Source organism: Hermetia illucens, chromosome 4 (genome assembly GCF_905115235.1).
Source record: "Hermetia illucens chromosome 4, iHerIll2.2.curated.20191125, whole genome shotgun sequence".
Lineage (NCBI taxonomy): Eukaryota > Metazoa > Arthropoda > Insecta > Diptera > Stratiomyidae > Hermetia > Hermetia illucens.
The window spans coordinates 110,806,948-110,825,809 of NC_051852.1; the positions used below are offsets into that span (position 1 = coordinate 110,806,948).

At 42.2% G+C, this 18,862-nt stretch overlaps 1 protein-coding gene across 1 annotated transcript; it reads right to left on the bottom strand.

The window, feature by feature from the left end:
• Positions 1-443: 443 nt before the first annotated feature.
• Positions 444-12,828, bottom strand: LOC119655518. The gene is made up of 6 exons (XM_038061428.1): positions 12,621-12,828; positions 12,456-12,536; positions 8,467-8,802; positions 8,258-8,381; positions 7,462-8,096; positions 444-845 (listed from the first exon to the last, which is right to left on the bottom strand). Exons 1-6 carry the CDS (start codon positions 12,721-12,723, stop codon positions 511-513), a joined length of 1,614 nt encoding a protein of 537 aa, XP_037917356.1. The 5' UTR covers positions 12,724-12,828; the 3' UTR covers positions 444-510.
• Positions 12,829-18,862: the final 6,034 nt, after the last annotated feature.

Below are 18,862 nucleotides of genomic sequence, written 5' to 3' on the forward strand. Positions count from 1 at the left end.
TCGGACAGTGTCTGGAACTTGTGGAAAACATATTGGGGCACCTGGGAAAATACTTAACACTTGATGCCAGGTTGAAACACTTGGTAGTAGGAAACATAATAAAATTCCTCATGGTTATAGACTTGAATGACATACTATAGTTAATAGGTATATTATCATATAACCAGCAAAGCAAACAATTTTTCTTCCAGCACGTGCGGCTTCCTTTGATAATATTATTATTACTATATTATAGTTAATCCTTTTGTCGTGGCCTGGGGTCAATGCTAATCTTTTGTGATTTTTGGGCTTTTTTTTCCCATCGCTATTAATCTAGTTAATAAACCCCCTAGGATAGGTCGAGCTACTGCTATGTCATCTTACTGCTAACTACTATTTTCCATCGGTGAAATTTATAAATTGACTGAAGGTAAGAAAACATTTTTCACTGAATTCTATTTGCTATCATTTTTCAAAGCTAATACATTTTAAAAATATATTTAGTTATTTTTCCATAGTACCAGAAGAGATCTAAATATCAATCTCCTCATGTATATTCTCAATAGTATCTTTGGATTTGGTTTTAACTTCAGATATTGTCTTTCGATACTCATCCTTCAGAAAATCATCAATTTTCAACGGTGTTTGATAGTAGTGTGCTACAGGTTCTCTGGTAATTACGTCACTGTCCTTAAGTAATAACTGAGGTGCTGGAATTGGTGAAAATGTGAAAACTTTTTCGCGTGTCGTAATTTGTTTTTGTTGAAAACGTGATGGCAATTGCTGAAGGCGCTTGAAAACATCCTCCTTAGACGGTGTCATCTTTATCAGTCGTGGCGGTTCCAAGTTTTTCTCCTTTAAACGAACTAAAAGAAACCAACATTATTACGTGAACGAAATAGTGGTGTCAGTCTTAGGACTTTACAAGTTTTAATTAAATTCAACATGTTGACTTGATGTGTTTGGTTGTCTACCTTCTGTACAACTTATGAAAAGTGTGGAGAAGTCTCAGATTATAGGGATCAATGATGGTTATATTTTCTACCTTTAAGCGTTATGAGTTTCAAAAGATTGCAATTTTTTTCGAAGGACCCTGAAAAACTTGCGTCCTATACGGAACATTAATTAAATTAACAAGCGAGCTGTCAATGAAGTTGGAACACTGAAACAAAATCAGGAAAGAAGCCTCGTTTCTTAGCGTTGTCGTAGAAGTTTCTCCTAAAGATGCCATGTTAAAATCTTATAGAAACAATTTACCATCCTGTAGGAGTGCGTGGAAAAGAATTTTGGAGTCTGGGCTAAATGTGGTTGCTATTCATGTGTTGCTGGGGTATAGCACGTCAACCACACCCAGGCGCCATCGTTTTTGGTGCGCTGAAGTGCGTTTTAAATGCCTCCTGGAGTTCCCAAGATGCACTTCCCTGTGGCGAACCCATTCGTCGGCCCCGTGTTGGTAGAGTAAGCTTCACTGCAATTCCGATTTTAGACAAGGGAGCGAAAGGGGATCTAGTAATGCTAATACGTCCAACGACGTTCAATTCGGTACTATTGTCGTTAGAAACCACGGTATCCAGGAAGCAAATTGCTATCGAAATTGATGAAGAACAGGTGAAAGGGAAATCTAAATTCCTCTCACGGTTCAAAAATGTATTCAAAGCGGGAGGATACGGAAAGGAAACCAGCATGCTCTCTGTCGATTAAGCTTTCGACATGTTCTCTTACGCATTTCGGGATTATTTAAGTTATTATTTCTGCGACGGCAAAGATCATGCGGATACTCTCAAAACGATTATCCACCTCTTCCACTCTCTGGGAAAATGCGTGGAGGATTCGTGAGATTTTCATACGATTGGCAGTAGTAGATTTGAAGAAACTGCAACTCTAAGGGGAGACTGTCAAGCCCAGCGGCTTTACTCTGTTGGAGTGCATTCTCTTCTACTTGGAGGAACAGTCCGTATCCGCATGTTATGGTAACTAGCCATTTCGTCGATAAGAATAGGAATCTTAAAGGGTGTGATACGGTTAAGAACCGTGGTGAAGTGTTTTCTCTACCTCGTGTCGGTCGTTAACTTTCTTCACAGGATCAAACAAGAGGTTGATGTTGAACTTAGGGGTCCCATCTCACCGACTCTGCAGGAAGCGGCGGACCCAATACGAAAACGAATGTATATGACCTTCAGATGGTAATCTTTTTGAGGCTTTTGAGGCCGATGTCAGCGTCTATCAAAGTGGTCAGATTGCTCGTGCAGTGTCAGTGATCTGACATTATGGCACGCTTTGCGCTAGAACAATCTGCAACCAATTGTTTTGAAAGCCGTAGGAATTTACAAACCTTTCACCATTCCTTTCGCATCACATGGCAAGGTGTTGCCGGAGACAACCTTGGCATTCAGATCACCACAACATCCGAAATTTCCCTTAGTGCATATCACTGTAAAATTGTGATGCTCCTTAATATGGACCGGAATCTTGCAGTTAGAAGTTTGTCAGAAATCCTTCTCTTAGGTCAAGAGAGGGCGCTTTACGGTAGTCATCAGAAACGAGCCGACACAGAGTTCGCGTCTGCTACCACTTGGCTTTCCAGAAACCAAAAGCGCTTTGCTGCAATAGAGAAAGAGGGAGGAGTACACTGCAGAGTCCTACCATCTTATTTCGGTTAGACTTAGAATGACCAGCATATATAGTTGGTATTTCCGTTGGTGTTGGAGGAAACACGCTTTCTGAGAGCTCCCGTTTCCGGCGTCGAGGAGCGAGTGCACAATCTAGAAACCAATCATAATCCCTTTTCGATAGCCAAAGGTCATAGTAGTGAGTTCAATCCTTATTCGAGACCAATAAAGTTCCAACATTTTCAGGTTGCTAGGCCACAAATTTCTATTCCTTTCATTAGACTTTTACGACAAGCAAGACATGGGCATTGAGTGTTTTCATAAGCCCCACCTCATAGGGAGCAGCTAGGCTCAGGCTTGGCCAACAGTAAATATCGCGATCAACAGAGATTTTGGATCAGAAGGTAAGGGCCACTAAAAGTGCGTCTAAGGTCAGTATATCAGATGTCAGGGAGTAGAAAGGGCTCAGTGATGCAGTGACTGGAAGAGGCCAGATATATATAGTATCAAAGGTCGGAGCTAGAAATTCTACCGCAGCTATGCCAGTACGGTGAAAGGCATCCAAGTGTCCATACCGGCGAAAATACTCATTCGTGAGATGCATGAACTCATCGAAGAACTTGTCGTCAGGTAGATGTGCATGGAGTCGTGAGCAGGGCTTGTGCTTATCGGCTTTCGATTAGGTCTTATTATTGGATTGCGCCACGGAGGGCCATCGTTTCTAAGATGCCACGCTGGAAGGGAACGTCGAAACCTTCTTGTGATTTTATACCAGGAGCTCACACAGTGATAGTCTACACTCCTAAAACCGTAGCGAGGGAGACGGAGGAGCTTCTCGGTTTGCTAATTCGATCAGTAAAAAGATTTTTACACCAAGATCTTTAGAGGCAAGGTTGGCGGCAAAGGAAAACTGCTGACGATCGACGTGCATGAATGATCCCTGGGGTAAATACTCGTAAAATGTCGTAACTACTTCATCAATTACAAATTTGATAATATCATATGACAGTGGCAAAGGAAAAAATGATGAAGCCTGGACCGAAACTAGTCTTTAATAACGAAGATTTCCGTCATAATGAGATCCATTTGAAGTACGCTGATGAGGCTACCTTAAAATGGCTCCAATAGACAATCTAATGAACAATTTTTGGCGGCTGGCCTAATTTCACTATGGCGAATACAGAGCTGAGTGGGGCAGTGGATGTCAATTGTTGGATTGCCTCTCTGGAAGGCAGGGAATAGCTGCTGCATGACAAACTGAGCCTGGGCATTACTCTCGGACATTGGAGCTCATAGTTTACAATAGGAGGTGATCTTCAGGCTTAACCGTAGCGACGTTTTCTCTAAAGCCTTCAATGGAAGAAATGAAAAAAGGGGAGCTGGAGATTTGAATGGAATTGGCTTGATGCCAGTTTTCGGAAAAGATCTACTAAATGCGGCAAATCTAGAAGAAATTGAACTTAACGTAATAGTCTTTGATGGTCGGTTATGAGACGGTTTTTGTTAAAAAGAGATTAGTCAAATTAATTTCTATCACGCCAAAATCTCTTCGTTTTTACTGGTAGTAAGATTAATTCCTAAGCAGCACTAAAATCTCTTTTTGAGTTCGGTCTAGTCTAACGACATCTATGGTATTGGATCAACGAAGTTAGCTATAATCTTCCAACTGTTGCCAAAAATTGGGTAATTCGTCTCAAAAGACGTGTTCGGGATCCAAAAAAGTGGAAGTAAGCTTCATTCCAATCATTAAGTTGATGGTGAGCTCAAGACCAGCTCAATCAATTACTGCCAATTCTTTAACCAGGCAGTTTTTCGTCTCCAATACCATATGTAGTTCACATCCGTGTTGTGTTTGCGGATCTATGTATATAAGCGAGCCAAAAACAGCTGAGAACCACTTGTGGCCATGTTGCTTTAGGGAAGAGATGGAATAGTGTCTAACGAGTTGCCTCTGCTCTTGACGAAACTCTAAGTCGTCGGTTTTTTTTTCAAATTGGGTGTTTATTTCAAAAGGAAAGGTCCATGGACAAATAAAAGCGGATGGCGGATTCAGGACTTCCTTGATCCTCAAACCAAAGTAGTGTTGAGTGCGTAATCTACGCACAGTTCGGCCCGTCAGCTAAGCTGGAAAGCCCGCAATTCACCCGTCCACCAGTTGAACCGAATGCACCATCCAGGTACTGGTGAGCCGCAACATCATTAGCTCAACTATGGACGTGGAAGGACTTATTTAACATTTATCAAAAATGTTCATTGATGTATTGAAAGCTTTAGTCTCAAGCGCAGGAAAAACATGCAACACAGGACACACATGTTATACTAAACAATTTTACATCGATGCCTAGTCAATTGAACAAGTTTTCACACAACCTCCATACAGTGGCTTCTAAATACTGTCTTCGGGTTGCGTAGAGGTTCAACCAGTGGACGAGGATGCGTTCGCTTTAGGGGCAAACGAGTCTGCGGAGGCATTGTTCGAAGCAACATCTCGAGGACCGTCCTTCTCATCCATAGTGGCATCTTGAGCATGTACAATGAACTACGTCACGGGCAAGCTGGACTTGAGGAACAAATTTCAGACATGCTTTCCAACGGGTGACATGCTTTTCAACGGTTACGACACCGACGGATCAAGATTGCTCTGTCGAGTCAGAGAAAGAGTCATTTCAGCAGAATCATATCGTCTTCTAACATGCCCTGGGTCGACACTCAAGCGACCATTAATGTCTTATACTCAATTCCCACATCTAGGTTGATGTGGCAGTGTTGAGATGCGCTAAATTGTCTGGCTGATATCCTCCAAGTCACAATCCGCAGGGTGATCAGTTTTAGGAGCAAATATTGACAAGAGTAGCTCGATGGACTTGCAGCCCTGGCCCCTGACGGTGCGCTTGCCTCTGACTTGAGGTGCGAAGGCTCACTATCTGCACTAATGAAGGAAGATCCGTTCCTCTTACATCAAAAACTGGTCACGAAAGTTTTCCGAATTACGGCTGTTTACATAGGGCACTGGCCTATATGGGACCATACCGCTAGACTTGGTATACTTTGCAATTCGCAATGTTGAAGCTGCTGAGAGGAGGGAGGAACCTTGATGCACTTCTTTTGCGTTCAGTTCTAGCTAGAGTCTAGCTGCGGGTACTGATAGACTATAACCTCAACGATACCTCCTGCTGTCCTTCGTAAACACTACGTGCTGGATCTAAATATCTGAGCCGGGGTTTAGGAGCTTGTGGCATTAAAACGACGCATCGCAGCATTAACTGAGCTCCTCTGGAAGGCCATTTGCACCTGTCCTAACTACATTGACGGCTAAAAAAACTGAGGAAGGTTAACAACTCACTCAAGTTAAAAACTAACTTGGGAAGAAGGCCGTAGTGCGTGTACGAAAATACGAGATTTTTGTACAGTGTGCATCCCGGTAAAGCGATATCGGAACGAGTAATATGCATTGCCTAGAAGGAACAATTCAAGTTGAAGTAAGTTGTGAGGAGTTTATTGCAAGTTTGTGAAAACCCAGTTTAGCTGGCGGGAAAGTTTGAATTGGCTGGAGAGTTTGTCGTTTAAGGGAACACCTTTCACTAAAAGGTTGCTTCAAATATCTCATGTTTGGATACTTCGCGACGCTATGCGCTAGCAGCTTTGGTCGATACGAGGGGTGGGGTTAGAAAGGGCATATTACCAGGGAGTGCAATAGAGACTCTAAAAGCTATTGTGGGGAGGAAATGGAGGGATAACCAACATATTGCCGGAAGCGATAAATGCCTGGAATCTAGTAAGGAGTCCTTGAGCAGACCACCTACGCCTTCCGAATTGCCATTATAAGTGAACCTTGTTGAAACTATCACAGTGTCGTATGGCAATTTTCATGAACCATGAGGGGAGTGTCAGGGGAAAGAATCAGCAAGCCCGAAACCGAGAAAGAAATCAAAAACGTTATACCTTAACTTTGCCGTGAAATCCGTGGTTCAACGCGTGTATGTCCGAGGTGATATTTCCTACAATGGCACCGCTGCCTAAGGTTGGTACACATCCAGGGGAGCCATCTTCTTACAGGACCATATGTCTTCCACACACTATGGGGAAATGCTAGAGGTGTCACCTAAAATATATTGCTCCCAGTTTATGAGGTCCAAAGAGGTTCTTCTGATCGATAGTATGAGTTCTGTAAAGCTGGTTCAACAATTGATGATGAAGATGCGATTCACGGAAAGGACGGAAAGGGTAGTTTCAGTAAATATTCCACGGTGGTGACCCTGGATGAGAGAAATGCATTCAATTTGGCCAAGTGGAACCTATAACGGAAATCCCTGGCGAAGATTGTTTTTTCCGTTTATCGCGCTGCTCTTGTCGATAGCTATTTATGAGAATAGAGTTTCTGGTATAATACTGATGATGATCCCAAAGAGTATGTTTTCTCCGGGGGTGTCTCCCATGGTCCCCTCCTGGGTTCATTGCTGTGAAACATCATGTCTAACGCTGCATCTGATATTCTGCTTCCGGAGGTTGCCTCGGTGGCGGGTTACCGAGAATATAGGACTGGATGTAGTCGCAGAACATCTAGAATATAACGAGTTAACTTGTGCGAAACAACTAGTGCTGGTAAGACGTGGTTTGAGAATTCTGAATTGACACTTCCGGGGGCAAATGGAACCTGTCCTCATCACTAAGTATGACAATTTATAGAAATATCTGATAAAAAAATGCAAAGCGTGTCTAATTAGGAAAATTGAGATGAAACTTAAGTTAAACTATTATATAATTCCTAAATTTTATGTCGATTATGTCTGTCTAGGGATTCCCTGGGAGGTCTGTGACTTCTAACCATAAACTAAGGACATCAGAATTAAACGATTTTTTCAACAGGGTTTACCTCCAGTCCTTGATTTTGCCATTTCTTTCGACTTGGAAGAGTCTCTTAAGATTGTCGATGATTCTTCATCCTTAAACCTCGGGGTGGCACTCAAAAACGCTATCCTTTTATTTACCTTGAGCTTACAACGCATTTTCGGTTTGATGATGCTATTAAACGTCAGCTGAACAGGCTTGGGTGTCATATCAACTCGTGTAATTGATATGGGGATACGTGGTGGATTCACAATCATTTGGATGTATTTTGCTGTGTGATGTAATTTCTCCAGGCGATCTGATTTCTTAGTGAATGGCATCCTCTCGATAAGTCTGACGGTTTTGGATTGGAATACTGACGTGTGTCCGTGTCCTTTGATATTTCGAACTTTCGAGCAAGGACAGTAAAGTTCTTCCTTGATGCGTTTATATTTCAGGTGACGAAAACGCTTTCGCTTCTCAATTTCAATTTCACGCCAAATCGTAGGCTCAATGATGAGCTTACTTTGACAAGGACATGTGATTTCGACCGTTTCATATCGTCCTGGTCCCGGGGTTTTTGCATCAATCGCTTTTAGGAAAGCTGTTTCCCGAGAGGGAACGGATGAATTCGGCAGGAAATTGAAAACTGTAATCGGTTTTGCTTTGACTGGTTTGTGACTGGAAAAGGGAAAAAAATTAAGTAAACTTCGCTTTCATTATAATTGCAATCATCGCTAGGTCGTTGAAAATTTAGAATTTGAATGCGCTCTGCAAGACTGTATCAGTCTGCATAAAACTATCGTTTTCTTTGGTAACACCAGTATAAAACGTTTACCTACATATTAGTTTCGAGGCAGTGATTTTTCGGAAAATAATGAGCGGGTCCTGGATCGTTAGGATTTCGCCAGCAAAGCACCACATCTTTCACCATAAATCGCAAATGCGGTTTCCTATATCGAGCCGCTGTTGAAATTGTTTTATTATTAGCTCCGACCATTAGTCAAATTTCTAGCTTTCAGCAATATTCAAATGGAAAATATCAACTGACCTGTGGAGAATTTCATCTTGTGTTTGTTATAATAGCGATTCAGCAAGTCAATCATCGTGGGGATGTCGTAGAAAGTGGGTGTCCCACATGGTTTTGATGATTTAAGGTGCCCATAAAGACTGTCATTGTTTCTTAATGTGCCTGAATAGAAAGGACCCTTTTTGCCTGTTTGTTTTTGTACAATGTCAGCAACATCTCGGCCCTTGATGGTATATCGGTTAGGTGCCAATTGCCAATTACGAAAAGTTGCTAGGATTCTCGATAGTTTTGTTATGGGTCGGGGACAAATGACTTTTGCACATTTTCTTTCGAGAGAAATATCCTTTTCGGCGACAACTGCAGATAATAAATGGCATGGAGTATCTTATTTTGTATTTTTATAATTTTTGTTTAACACCTTGCGCCGATTAATGGGTACTTAACAATCAGTTGGGAAGTAGAAAGTTGCCTATTCAAACATAAACGAAATTGCGAAATTTCTTCAGTGCAATAATTTTTTACCCATTTTAAAGGGACGACCATTTCCAGTCATCACGCTGCTATTATTGCGGAGCGATATTCCAGTTTTTTTAACTGTATAGCTGGATCAAAGCAGTCGATATGACTTATGTGATTGGGTGATGGTCACAAGAATATCTTGTGTGGTTTGGCATGACCAACAGGGGGAGCTATCCCAAAAACCTAAAAAGTAGCCAAAATTGACCGTGAAGGCCCGCCTGCAAATACTGAAGCTCCACCGAAGTGTTTCGTTGATACACGCTTGCTTGCCTCTTTGCTAGCCAGGGTTGGGTTGCGGCGAGAGGGGGGAACACTTCAGTCCCTTACATGTAATTCTAGGAAACTTCATAAGTTTTTAAACCGAAGCGTCCCCATCATTGAAAGCAAAAAACAAAAAAAAAATGGCGACACGACCGCGAGCATGGAACCGTAGAACTCTGGACCCAAATGCTGCATTTGAGAGGCAATATCCACGAAAGACCACATTTTCAATCGATACTTTTCCTACCTTAGAAGTCTTGGCATCAGGCCATTGTATTGGACGATGCCACTTTTAATTATTGGGAGCCTTGCAAGTTAGATAGTAGGAATCATCGTTTGGCCTAACGATGTAACTCAACACATTGCACAGCACCGGCCCAGTCGACCTTTCTCGAACCAACCACACAACTGCAGAACCTCCTCTGCCACAATTGAAATTTGAACCGCAACTTTCCGCTGTGGCAACCCAGCGCTGATTGTGAAAATTGCAGGGGTCTTTGCGTCCGAGCACTAAGCTCTCGCAACAAATCCTGCTCGCAGCAGAAGGATTTGCATCATGAGTGGAAGTCGGTACCAGTTGTCTCATTCATCATCGAGGTAAAGTTTTGGAGGAATTTGAAGTCTGCAGTGATGCCCGACAAGGTTGAATTATGTCATCGATACTATTTATTACTGTTATTAGTGACGACTTCCATGTTACCATGTTCAGTGGAAGTGATGGGATTCAATGGAATATGAGCTTCTCCTCAACTCCAACTACGGTAACACATGCCTGTTCTCAAACCGGATTATGGACTTTGGCCAAGTGGTTCTCCATTTGGAGACGAAAGCAGGCAGGTTTGGCCTGAACCTAAATATTGACAAAACGATGATTTTAAGTCCGAGCTTTTACTGCAATCTTTCTATTGCTATTAACGGCCAGCAGATCGAAAGCGTCGATTTATTTGTTTAACACGATACATTAATGGCACTAGATCGGCCTTCGTTATTTAATCTAGAATCCGTAAATCCAGATGCCTAAACCCAAGCATTAAATTGAGGTTAACGTCGGCGTACGATCAAGGTAACTGTAGACGATAAACAGATTAGATGGCGAAAATGGCAGTGGATGGGTCAGATATGAGAAGACGAGAAAACGACGTAAATCGGCGTTGTCATAGACTCTGAAACATAACTTTGTCTACGACTCGAATTCATTATTCCAGTCGTAGACAAGGTTAGTCACCATGGGAAGAATCACCCGAGACGTACAAACTCCCTTCATCCAGATCAAGCAGGCGGCGCGAGATTTTGGGCTCTACATCAATGAAGGCAAGACAAAATATCTGGTGGCAACGTCAGCACCGAAGACGAATCAACCAACAACATCAAACCGCACTGGTCAAACACAAACACGAAGAAGAATAAGGATAGGAGAATACAACTTTGAGACCGTTGACAATTTCTCCTATCTAGGGTCGAAAATCACAACCGATAACAGCTACGATGATGAAATCCGCGCACAGTAGTTGTAAGCCAACAGAGCCTATTTCAGCTTACAAAGACTGTTCCGCTCGAAACGTCTCACCATAGGGTCAAAGCTCTTACTGTACAAGACTATGATCTTGCCAGTCCTCATGTATTCCTCGGAAACTTGGGTTCTTAGTAAGAAAATTTGCGAACTCTTGGCCGCGTTCGAGAGAAGAATCCTCCGAAGAATTTTTGGCCCCCTACATGAGGATGGACGATTCCGTAGCCTACACAATGACGAAATCTATAAGCGATACCATGACCGTTCGGTTGTGGATAAAATCCGGCTCAATAGATTACGGTGGGCGGGTCACTTAAGGAAAGTCTATAAGGTCAATATCTATGGTAGCAAAAGAAGACGAGGCAGACCCTGCCTAAGATGGAGCGATGGAGTAGGTCAGGACGCCAGACAGCTTTTAGGGATATCGAATTGGTGGACCCCGGCGCAAAACCGGGATGTCTGGAGTTCCTTATTAAGGCAGGCCTAGACCGGATACCGGTTGTTGCGCCGTTGATGATGATGATGATGACAAGGTTAGTCGACATGAAGGAACTCTCGCGTAGAATTGTGCATTTCTTTGATTCACCTTGGGCTTTATATGTAACAAGACGTGTTCGTTAGATGCCCTCTCATCTTTGCATCTGACATTATTCTCTTCTTTTTCTTCCGCCTTTGTTTCGTTCACAAGCGGGGTCGGCTCATTGTGAGCGGTTGCGCAATTTTATTTTATCAAATGACTGATCTGGGTGCAATCGCGAGGCTTTTAAATGCCCATCCAGCGTATCAAGCCATCGACTTCGATGTTCAGACCAATTTTGGCAAGTGAATTCTGGTTAGCGCGAATTACGTGGCCATACCATCGAAGACATTTCTCTCGTCGTTTTTTCACGATCGGTGCAATCCTATATCGATCTCGGGCATTCTCATTTCGAATGTGATCAATTTAGTCCAATGCAATATCTTCGTCTCCATTACCAACTCGATCTCGACCAACACTTAGAACCATAGAGAGCGACAGGACAGACGACATTGCGTAAATTTTAGATTTGAGACGTTCGTTGATACGTCGATCACAAAGAGCACCATGACAATACCTAATATGGTCGACGTGGGTCTTCTAACTCACATAGAAGTAGTGTGCTCTGGTTTCAAACTTTGTCTTCGACTTATTGCCTCGTCCCTCAAAACCTTTTTTAGGCTTTGCTCTAAGTTTCTCGTTTTTCCGTTGAGGAGTAACTCCAGCAATTGATAGGTTCACAGCCTTACTCCCTGTAGAGCAATTGTAAAAATCGCAAGATTTGTCACTACGTGTTAATCGGGGGGTTATCCTTTGCAATCAATCGCTTGTAGGGGCTGTGCCCTACAGGCCAAAGCAATTGGGCTATCGTTCGATTGGAGATGAAACGTCTTTCGTTATAGGATTTAGGCAGTACTAAAAGGGAATGAGGATGTTCTTCCCAGGAGGGTTAAAAATCATGGTGAGGTCGTAGTTACTATTAGATCAAACCATTACATTATATTGCACTGAGACTCAGGAAAAGGAAGTTTTCCATGAGTTGAAACTTCTAATTAAAAACTGTTGGAGCTAATTGTTTTTGGCAATACTACTTCGACAGTTTTTTGTTGTTATTTTCACTTTTCCTGAAAAGATAACGAACTAATACTTCTTCCGCTAAATGGGTTTTAGTTGGGTCTTAGGTCATCACCAACATAGATTTACCTTTCATATTCTCACATTTGCTGTAAAGATTTTTTCTTTTATGGACATGATTCTCCAACTGTTTCTTGTCCATCTTGACCACTGGAAATATGAATATATAGTTGTCCACCGTATTAATGTCATTAAGTCATTAGCAAAAACCAGAGAGTTTTAACTTTCACTTACTCTTTTGTAGAAGCAGCGGGATTCCAACTTGCGGCGGGCTGAATTTCTTTTTCTTGTAGATGGCATCTTCAGTGCACAGTCTTGGATCTTGTATCGTATTCATTATTTATTTATAATTCTGACGCGGGTTTGCTCATTATTAAAATGTCGAAATTTCTGTGACAGAATTCTGTTGGCAAATATGTATGAATGATTTCTACGATCTGACTTTTGGAAACAACGCAAGGCAAATTTGAAATTCTACTTAAACTTCCGTTGGCTGTGGATAGATGAACAGAGAGTGAATGTCATTTCCACATGAAGGCAGATATGTGGGTGGTGTTGAGGCAATGATTATGTAATTTGTCATGTATCATGTCCTTTTAGAGAAGTGAAAGTGGAGGAACGTCTGGGAATATTAACAGAAATGTGCAGCTTTAAATGTGATTTTGTTCAGGTTCTTTATTATTGATAACTATTCAGGTCTTGTTATAGTATAGTTTCATGTAGATTTTTGATTAGGAAGAACAAGTCGAAAACTAGAAGCTCGGCGTTTCAGGTTTGAAAGGTTTTGTGTGCTACCTACATTTGGTCCATTTGCACTTAGCTGCAAACGTTTATATATTTAGTATGCCAGACTATTCATTTCAGTGTGAGACTGATATTCAGACTTAGGATCCAGTATATTTGCACAAAAGAAACCATAAAGTTATGACCGCATTTACGCTAGACGTCGCGACACTACATTCAGCACAACTGCCGTGACGCGGCATGCCTGCATTGCACTAGCACAGCGGCCAACTGTAAACAACTACATATTGTGACATTTTAACAGGTGGATACAAACCAAAACTGAGCAATCGTTCATTAAATGGGAATGACACGCGACACTGCAGAATATTCTCTGCCAGGCAACTCGGCCGCGTCGCGTCGCTTGGCTGTATGTTGCATCGCGTGGTGTCGCACAAGTGTGTGCTGCTGCTGGTAGTGCCGGTTGTGCTCGCATCGCATCACATAGCGTATATGGGGTCGCACCTTAAAGGAGCGGCCATATTTAAGCTACGTGTCGTGACCATTAACTGCACCGCCTGTCAAAATATCTTTATGCGGTTTTGTAGGCAGCAATATAGGTGCCATTCAGTCAAGTGACGCAACGCGGCTGAGTTGCCTGGCAGGGAAAATTTTGCAGTGTCACGTGTCATTTTCATATATTAGACTTAGCTGCCTGCTACAATTTTCAGTTTTGATTGGTATCCACTTATTCAAATGTCAAAATATGTAGTTGTTTGCAATTGGCTATCACGCTAGTGAAATACGGGCATGTTGCGTCGCGGCAGTTGTGCCGCCGCGTAGCGTAGATACTGTCGTACCTCAAGAGGCAGCTTTGACCCATTATGGTTTTGTTAGTATTAGTATGGGTCTCACCAAATAATCATCATACTCTGTATAATGCAAAACTTGATGATCTGAGGTCTAGGCACTATATAGCGGCAGGATCATGATTTTTTCAGATCTTTAGATTGGATATTTTCTGAGAACGTGTCCGTGAAAGTAATTATCACTTTCCAGTCCAGTCAGCAGTGAAGAGTGGTGGTGTAAATCGGTTACGTGCCTTTGCACAAATTAGCCACTCATTTAATAACAACCATTTTCCTTTGTTCGCTGTAATTTCCTTTGTCCCTTTGCCTTACTCTACTGGGAATTCGAGTCGTCATTCTCTAAACGATCGCTGGGAGCTGAACTAGTTTGCATACAAGCAATTAGTCTACACAGTGCGGCGCAAGTGCGCTAGTTTTCTATGTTCCATATCTTAGCCGGAAGGTTAAGATTATTGATCAAGTTCTCATCTACAGGTGCTTTTGAAAGGAAGTGTCTGGTGGTTTGCACGTGTATGTGAGCATATAAGATGTGGAGAATAGGTGAAGCCTCTAAGCACTCAGATCCTAGTGGCCCATTGTATTTGATTCCCCGTCAAACTGAATATTCTGGATTCGTTTATACAATATATTGCAGGATTTCCGTTAGTGGATGTGAGGCTACCCGCTGTATTTGGAGCACATCAGCACCAAAAATCTGATGTCTAATTCGTCTATAGGAGAGGAACTTACATAGAAAGTGATCCATGGAGCCCGTTTCCACATAACAGGATGGACACGTATCATCTTGGTGAATCCCTAATCTAAACATATGCTCAGGTAGTGGATTAAAACCAGTCAGAATATCCATAATTCTCCTGCGAATCTTCCTGCTTTTGGGAGGATAAACTTTTCAGTGTATTTTTTTGGTTCCGACAGAAAGATTTTGTTGTTTTTAGCATCATTAAGGCTCTGTCACATGCCATTATGAGAATCTTGTTCCTAGTTTTTGGCAGCAGCATTTGCCAATGCTGCAAACCCCCCATTTACTAGTCGCGGTCCAGGCATAGGGAAAATTTAACACTCTTTTGCTACGGCATTAGAGATTTTATTTCCCTCTACCACCCTCCCCCACCATAATGACCGGGTACTCAGAGGAGTTCCGCCGTATTGAATCTCGAAACAGAGTTCAAACGGTTTCTATATTCCCCATAGATCAAAGCAAATCAGTCTATGAGCTATTCTCATTGCAGTGCTTTAAATGAAAATATCCGGAGATGGCAAATTGGGTAATATCATACATTGGAATTGCGTCGAATGTCGTGCTCATAGCAAGGGTAATATCCAGAGCAGTAAATATCGCATCGAATATGTTTGCCTAAGTATTTACCGCCTGCCTTAAGAAAGGAGCATTTCCCTCAGAGTGGAGAAAAGGAGAGGTTAATTCTGATTCCCGAGCCAGACAAACCTTTGGGTGGACTCTAAATATCATAATACTGGCAAATTATTTGAACGGATTACCGAAAAGGAAGGTGGTCTCTCTGAGAACCAGTTCGGATTTCGAAAGAAAACGTCTACGACCGATGGAAGTGATAACACTTGACGTGAAGAACGCTTTTAATTCCTCCAAATGGAGCAAAATACTAGAGACCTCAATTAAATTGGGAACATCGAAGTACCTGGTGTACACCACAGTCGACTCGACTCGCTCATGACTGAGCACAGGCTAAATTTCAAATTACATGTAGAGGATGTAGCAATCAGGATATGCCATTGGATCACTGTTGGCGAGAATGCTACCGAATATTGGCGGCCCAAGGCTGGCCCGTCGCCTCTTTGTTTCAGGGGTGGTCAGCTCGATCATACTAATTGCAGTCCCAGTGTAGACCGTTGCATTGGAATAGAAAGTAAATAGAAGAAAAGTGGTTGCTGCATATCGCTTAATTGCATTACGGCATTAAGGATGAACCCAATTGATATTTTCCCGAGAGAATATCATCAGGGTTGCTTCTAACACCAACGAACATATCAGTTCGCACAGAATGAAAATATCGCCGAGTGGCAGTAGAGTGGAGGCCAGAGAAAGGCCGAGAATCATATGGGATATTCGGAGGTGGATCGAGCGATTTCATCGCCAAGTTGGGTGAAATTATCAATAGCTTCAAAGTTGTAGTCTTGTATCTTCATTGTTCTTATTTGCCTAGTGCGATTGGATGTTGTTGCTTCTCTATTTTTTGGTACTGACGTTGCCACTATGCAATTCTTTTGCTTTCATTAACGTGCAGCTCAAGATCCCGTCACCTGCAATCTGGATGAAGGTGAATTGTACATCGCGGGTTGTTCTTGTCATAATATCAATATTGCCAGCAAATACCAGTATGCTGACAATATTAGGTGGGCTTCAAGAGGATGATAGCCCTCGCATTTGCATCAGGATCGCGAATCACTTGTTTCAGGACCAGATTAAAAAGGATGTATGATAGAAAAGCCTCTTGTCTTAGCCCATTGGTGGTGTTGAATGGTTTCGAGAGTAATCCTGTTGCCTTTATTTGGCCTCACACATTGGCCAGGATAATACTAGTCAATGTTATCAATTTGGTCGGTCAGTTTTACCCTGACTATGCTATCATAGACGGTCTTGAAGTCGATGAAAAGTTGGTGCAACTGATGGCTTGCGGCACTGAGAAAATCTGATCTGTTATTGATTTGCCTGGAATGAAGCCGCTTTGGTATAGGCTAATGATGTTCTGGGTATATGGGGTTATCCGACCTATGAAGACAGCGTAGAATATTTTATAGATGGTACTCAGCAACGTAATTGCTGCATTGTGTGATATCTCCCTTTTTATGTATGGGACAGATAATGTTTCGATGCCATTCGTCAAGCATTGTTTCGCTGTTCCACACCTTGAGCATCAATCGATGAACCGCTTGGTGTAGTTGGTCGCCTTCATATTTAACCAATTTGGTTGTAATTTCATCGACTCCCGGCAATTTGTGACTTTTTATCTCATGGATTGTACAGAGTGTTTCTTCTATGTTCGGTGGGGCAGCATTTGTCCATCGTCTTCAGTTGGAGGGGCCTCCAACTTGCCGATATTGTAGTTGTTAGGCAGTTCATCATAACACACAATCTAATCGCTCCAATATGCCCATTCTGTCGGAAATCAGATTTCCCTCTTTGTCTCGGCAGGATGAGCTTCGAAGTGTATAAGGCCTCAACCTGCTGACTCGTTGGTAAAACTTCCGTGCCTGGTGCGGTTGCTCCCTGTACATTTCAAGTTCACCGACTTGTTGGTTCTCCCAGGCTTTCTTTTTCTGTTTGTAGAGACGAAGACTCGACGATGTCCGTGATATTTCCCTGTGCGTGCTATTTAGATAATCTGCAGTCCATTGTCATTAGTAGTTTTATGTAAGCTCCAAGAGCCAACGTGCGGGCTCAGTCCCCTACTTGGCTATTAAACTCTCCAAGTAAGGTTCTGATATCATTACAAGGGCTGGGCTTCGAGGATTCGTTCTGCTGTCTCGTAGTAGGTAACTTTCTCCGCCTTTGCAGCCTCGTCTCTTGCGGCATGTTCGCTAATGAGGCTTGTACCATATTTCGTCTCTGCATTCGCTTATGTTTTCAAAGTCGATAACAAGTTTTATTTTTTGGTTGATTAGAAAACTTACTCCGAGCACATGGTTTATGGGGTGGTGACTATAATGTGTATAATGTTCTTGTAAGGTTGTTACATCTGCCCCATATTGAGGCATGGTATCGGCTAGCTCTCAACAGAAAGAGCATGTTCCAGTAGAAAATGCGCAAATTGTTAGTTCGTGTTCGTTGTCCCGTTCGTCGTTGTATAATCAATCCAGTCTCAGGCTCCTTCTGAAACTTTGAGGCGGTTTAAGTGGTTAAGAGTGCCACTTAACCAGCTGGTGGGATTCAACTGTAGCTTTTTAAGTTTATCCACCTTCCAGCGACTTAAAAAAAACAGATAGCTAGACGGACCGACGGACAGACAGACTGTAAACTAATTTTAATAAGGTTTTTTTTTCAAGACAAAACCTTAAAAGGCCTACTTTTCACCCTTGAAGCTTTAACCTTGTGATTTCTGATTTGATGACAGTTCTCATACTTAATTTACTGAGGAAAAGTTAAGATTACCTGGTTGTTGGGGAGCTTACCTGCATTGAAGCTTTCATTAAGTTTAGATTGAGTGCCCTGAACATGGTCGAATAGTCGGAAGGAAAAAATGTTTAGCAATTTCCTTAAATGATACCAAGTGTAACATTAAACCAATTCAGCCCTGGAAACCCTCAATCATACGTTAGGCGAATTGTGTACCGGAGGGTACAGCATCATAGAAGAACATTTTCCGGTCATTAACGAGTTCTCTCCAATGAAATCTGGAAGCAACAACATGTTCAATTCCCAGATTTAATGTGTGATAAGCTGTTAGTTTCACGTGCGCCTCTTTCTAAATATATCTAATCAGCACATTCGAATGAAATTTACGGAAGCCTTTAGCCATAATCTGTAGAAAGTGTTCATCGCCACGTCCTGCGTGTCTACCGTCGTGTATCCCCGTGCAATACACTGGAATGTTACTACTTCTTTTGGAATACATGAGGTCTCATAAAAGGAAAGATGTCATCAATAGAAACTGCCGCTGATGTAAAAATAAACGGCAACAAAGACTTCTCAGAGTGCGATGTCGTTGGGTTTAAATATTTAGTAGGGTTCGCAGATTCTGTTGAAAGGAGCAGGTGGATTTCAGCAATAATCGTGGAATGGAACTGCCGGGTTTTGTGTCCATATGCTGTCGGAATGAGGATTTCGGGGCGATTCGGTGATATTCTCAGTTTTTTGATGAGGTATCTGGGAAATTATGCATTCATACTCAACCGAACCACTCCGTATTT

Bases quoted from the DNA above. Each gene is read 5' to 3' on its own strand.
- LOC119655518 (XM_038061428.1), bottom strand. From the start codon at position 12,723: ATGAATACGATACAAGATCCAAGACTGTGCACTGAAGATGCCATCTAC. The intron at 12,537-12,620 runs GTAAGTGAAAGT...TCATATTTCCAG, and splicing joins CCCGCTGCTTCTACAAAAGA to TGGTCAAGATGGACAAGAAA. The intron at 8,803-12,455 runs GTAAATCTATGT...TATTATCTGCAG, and splicing joins CAAATGTGAGAATATGAAAG to TTGTCGCCGAAAAGGATATT.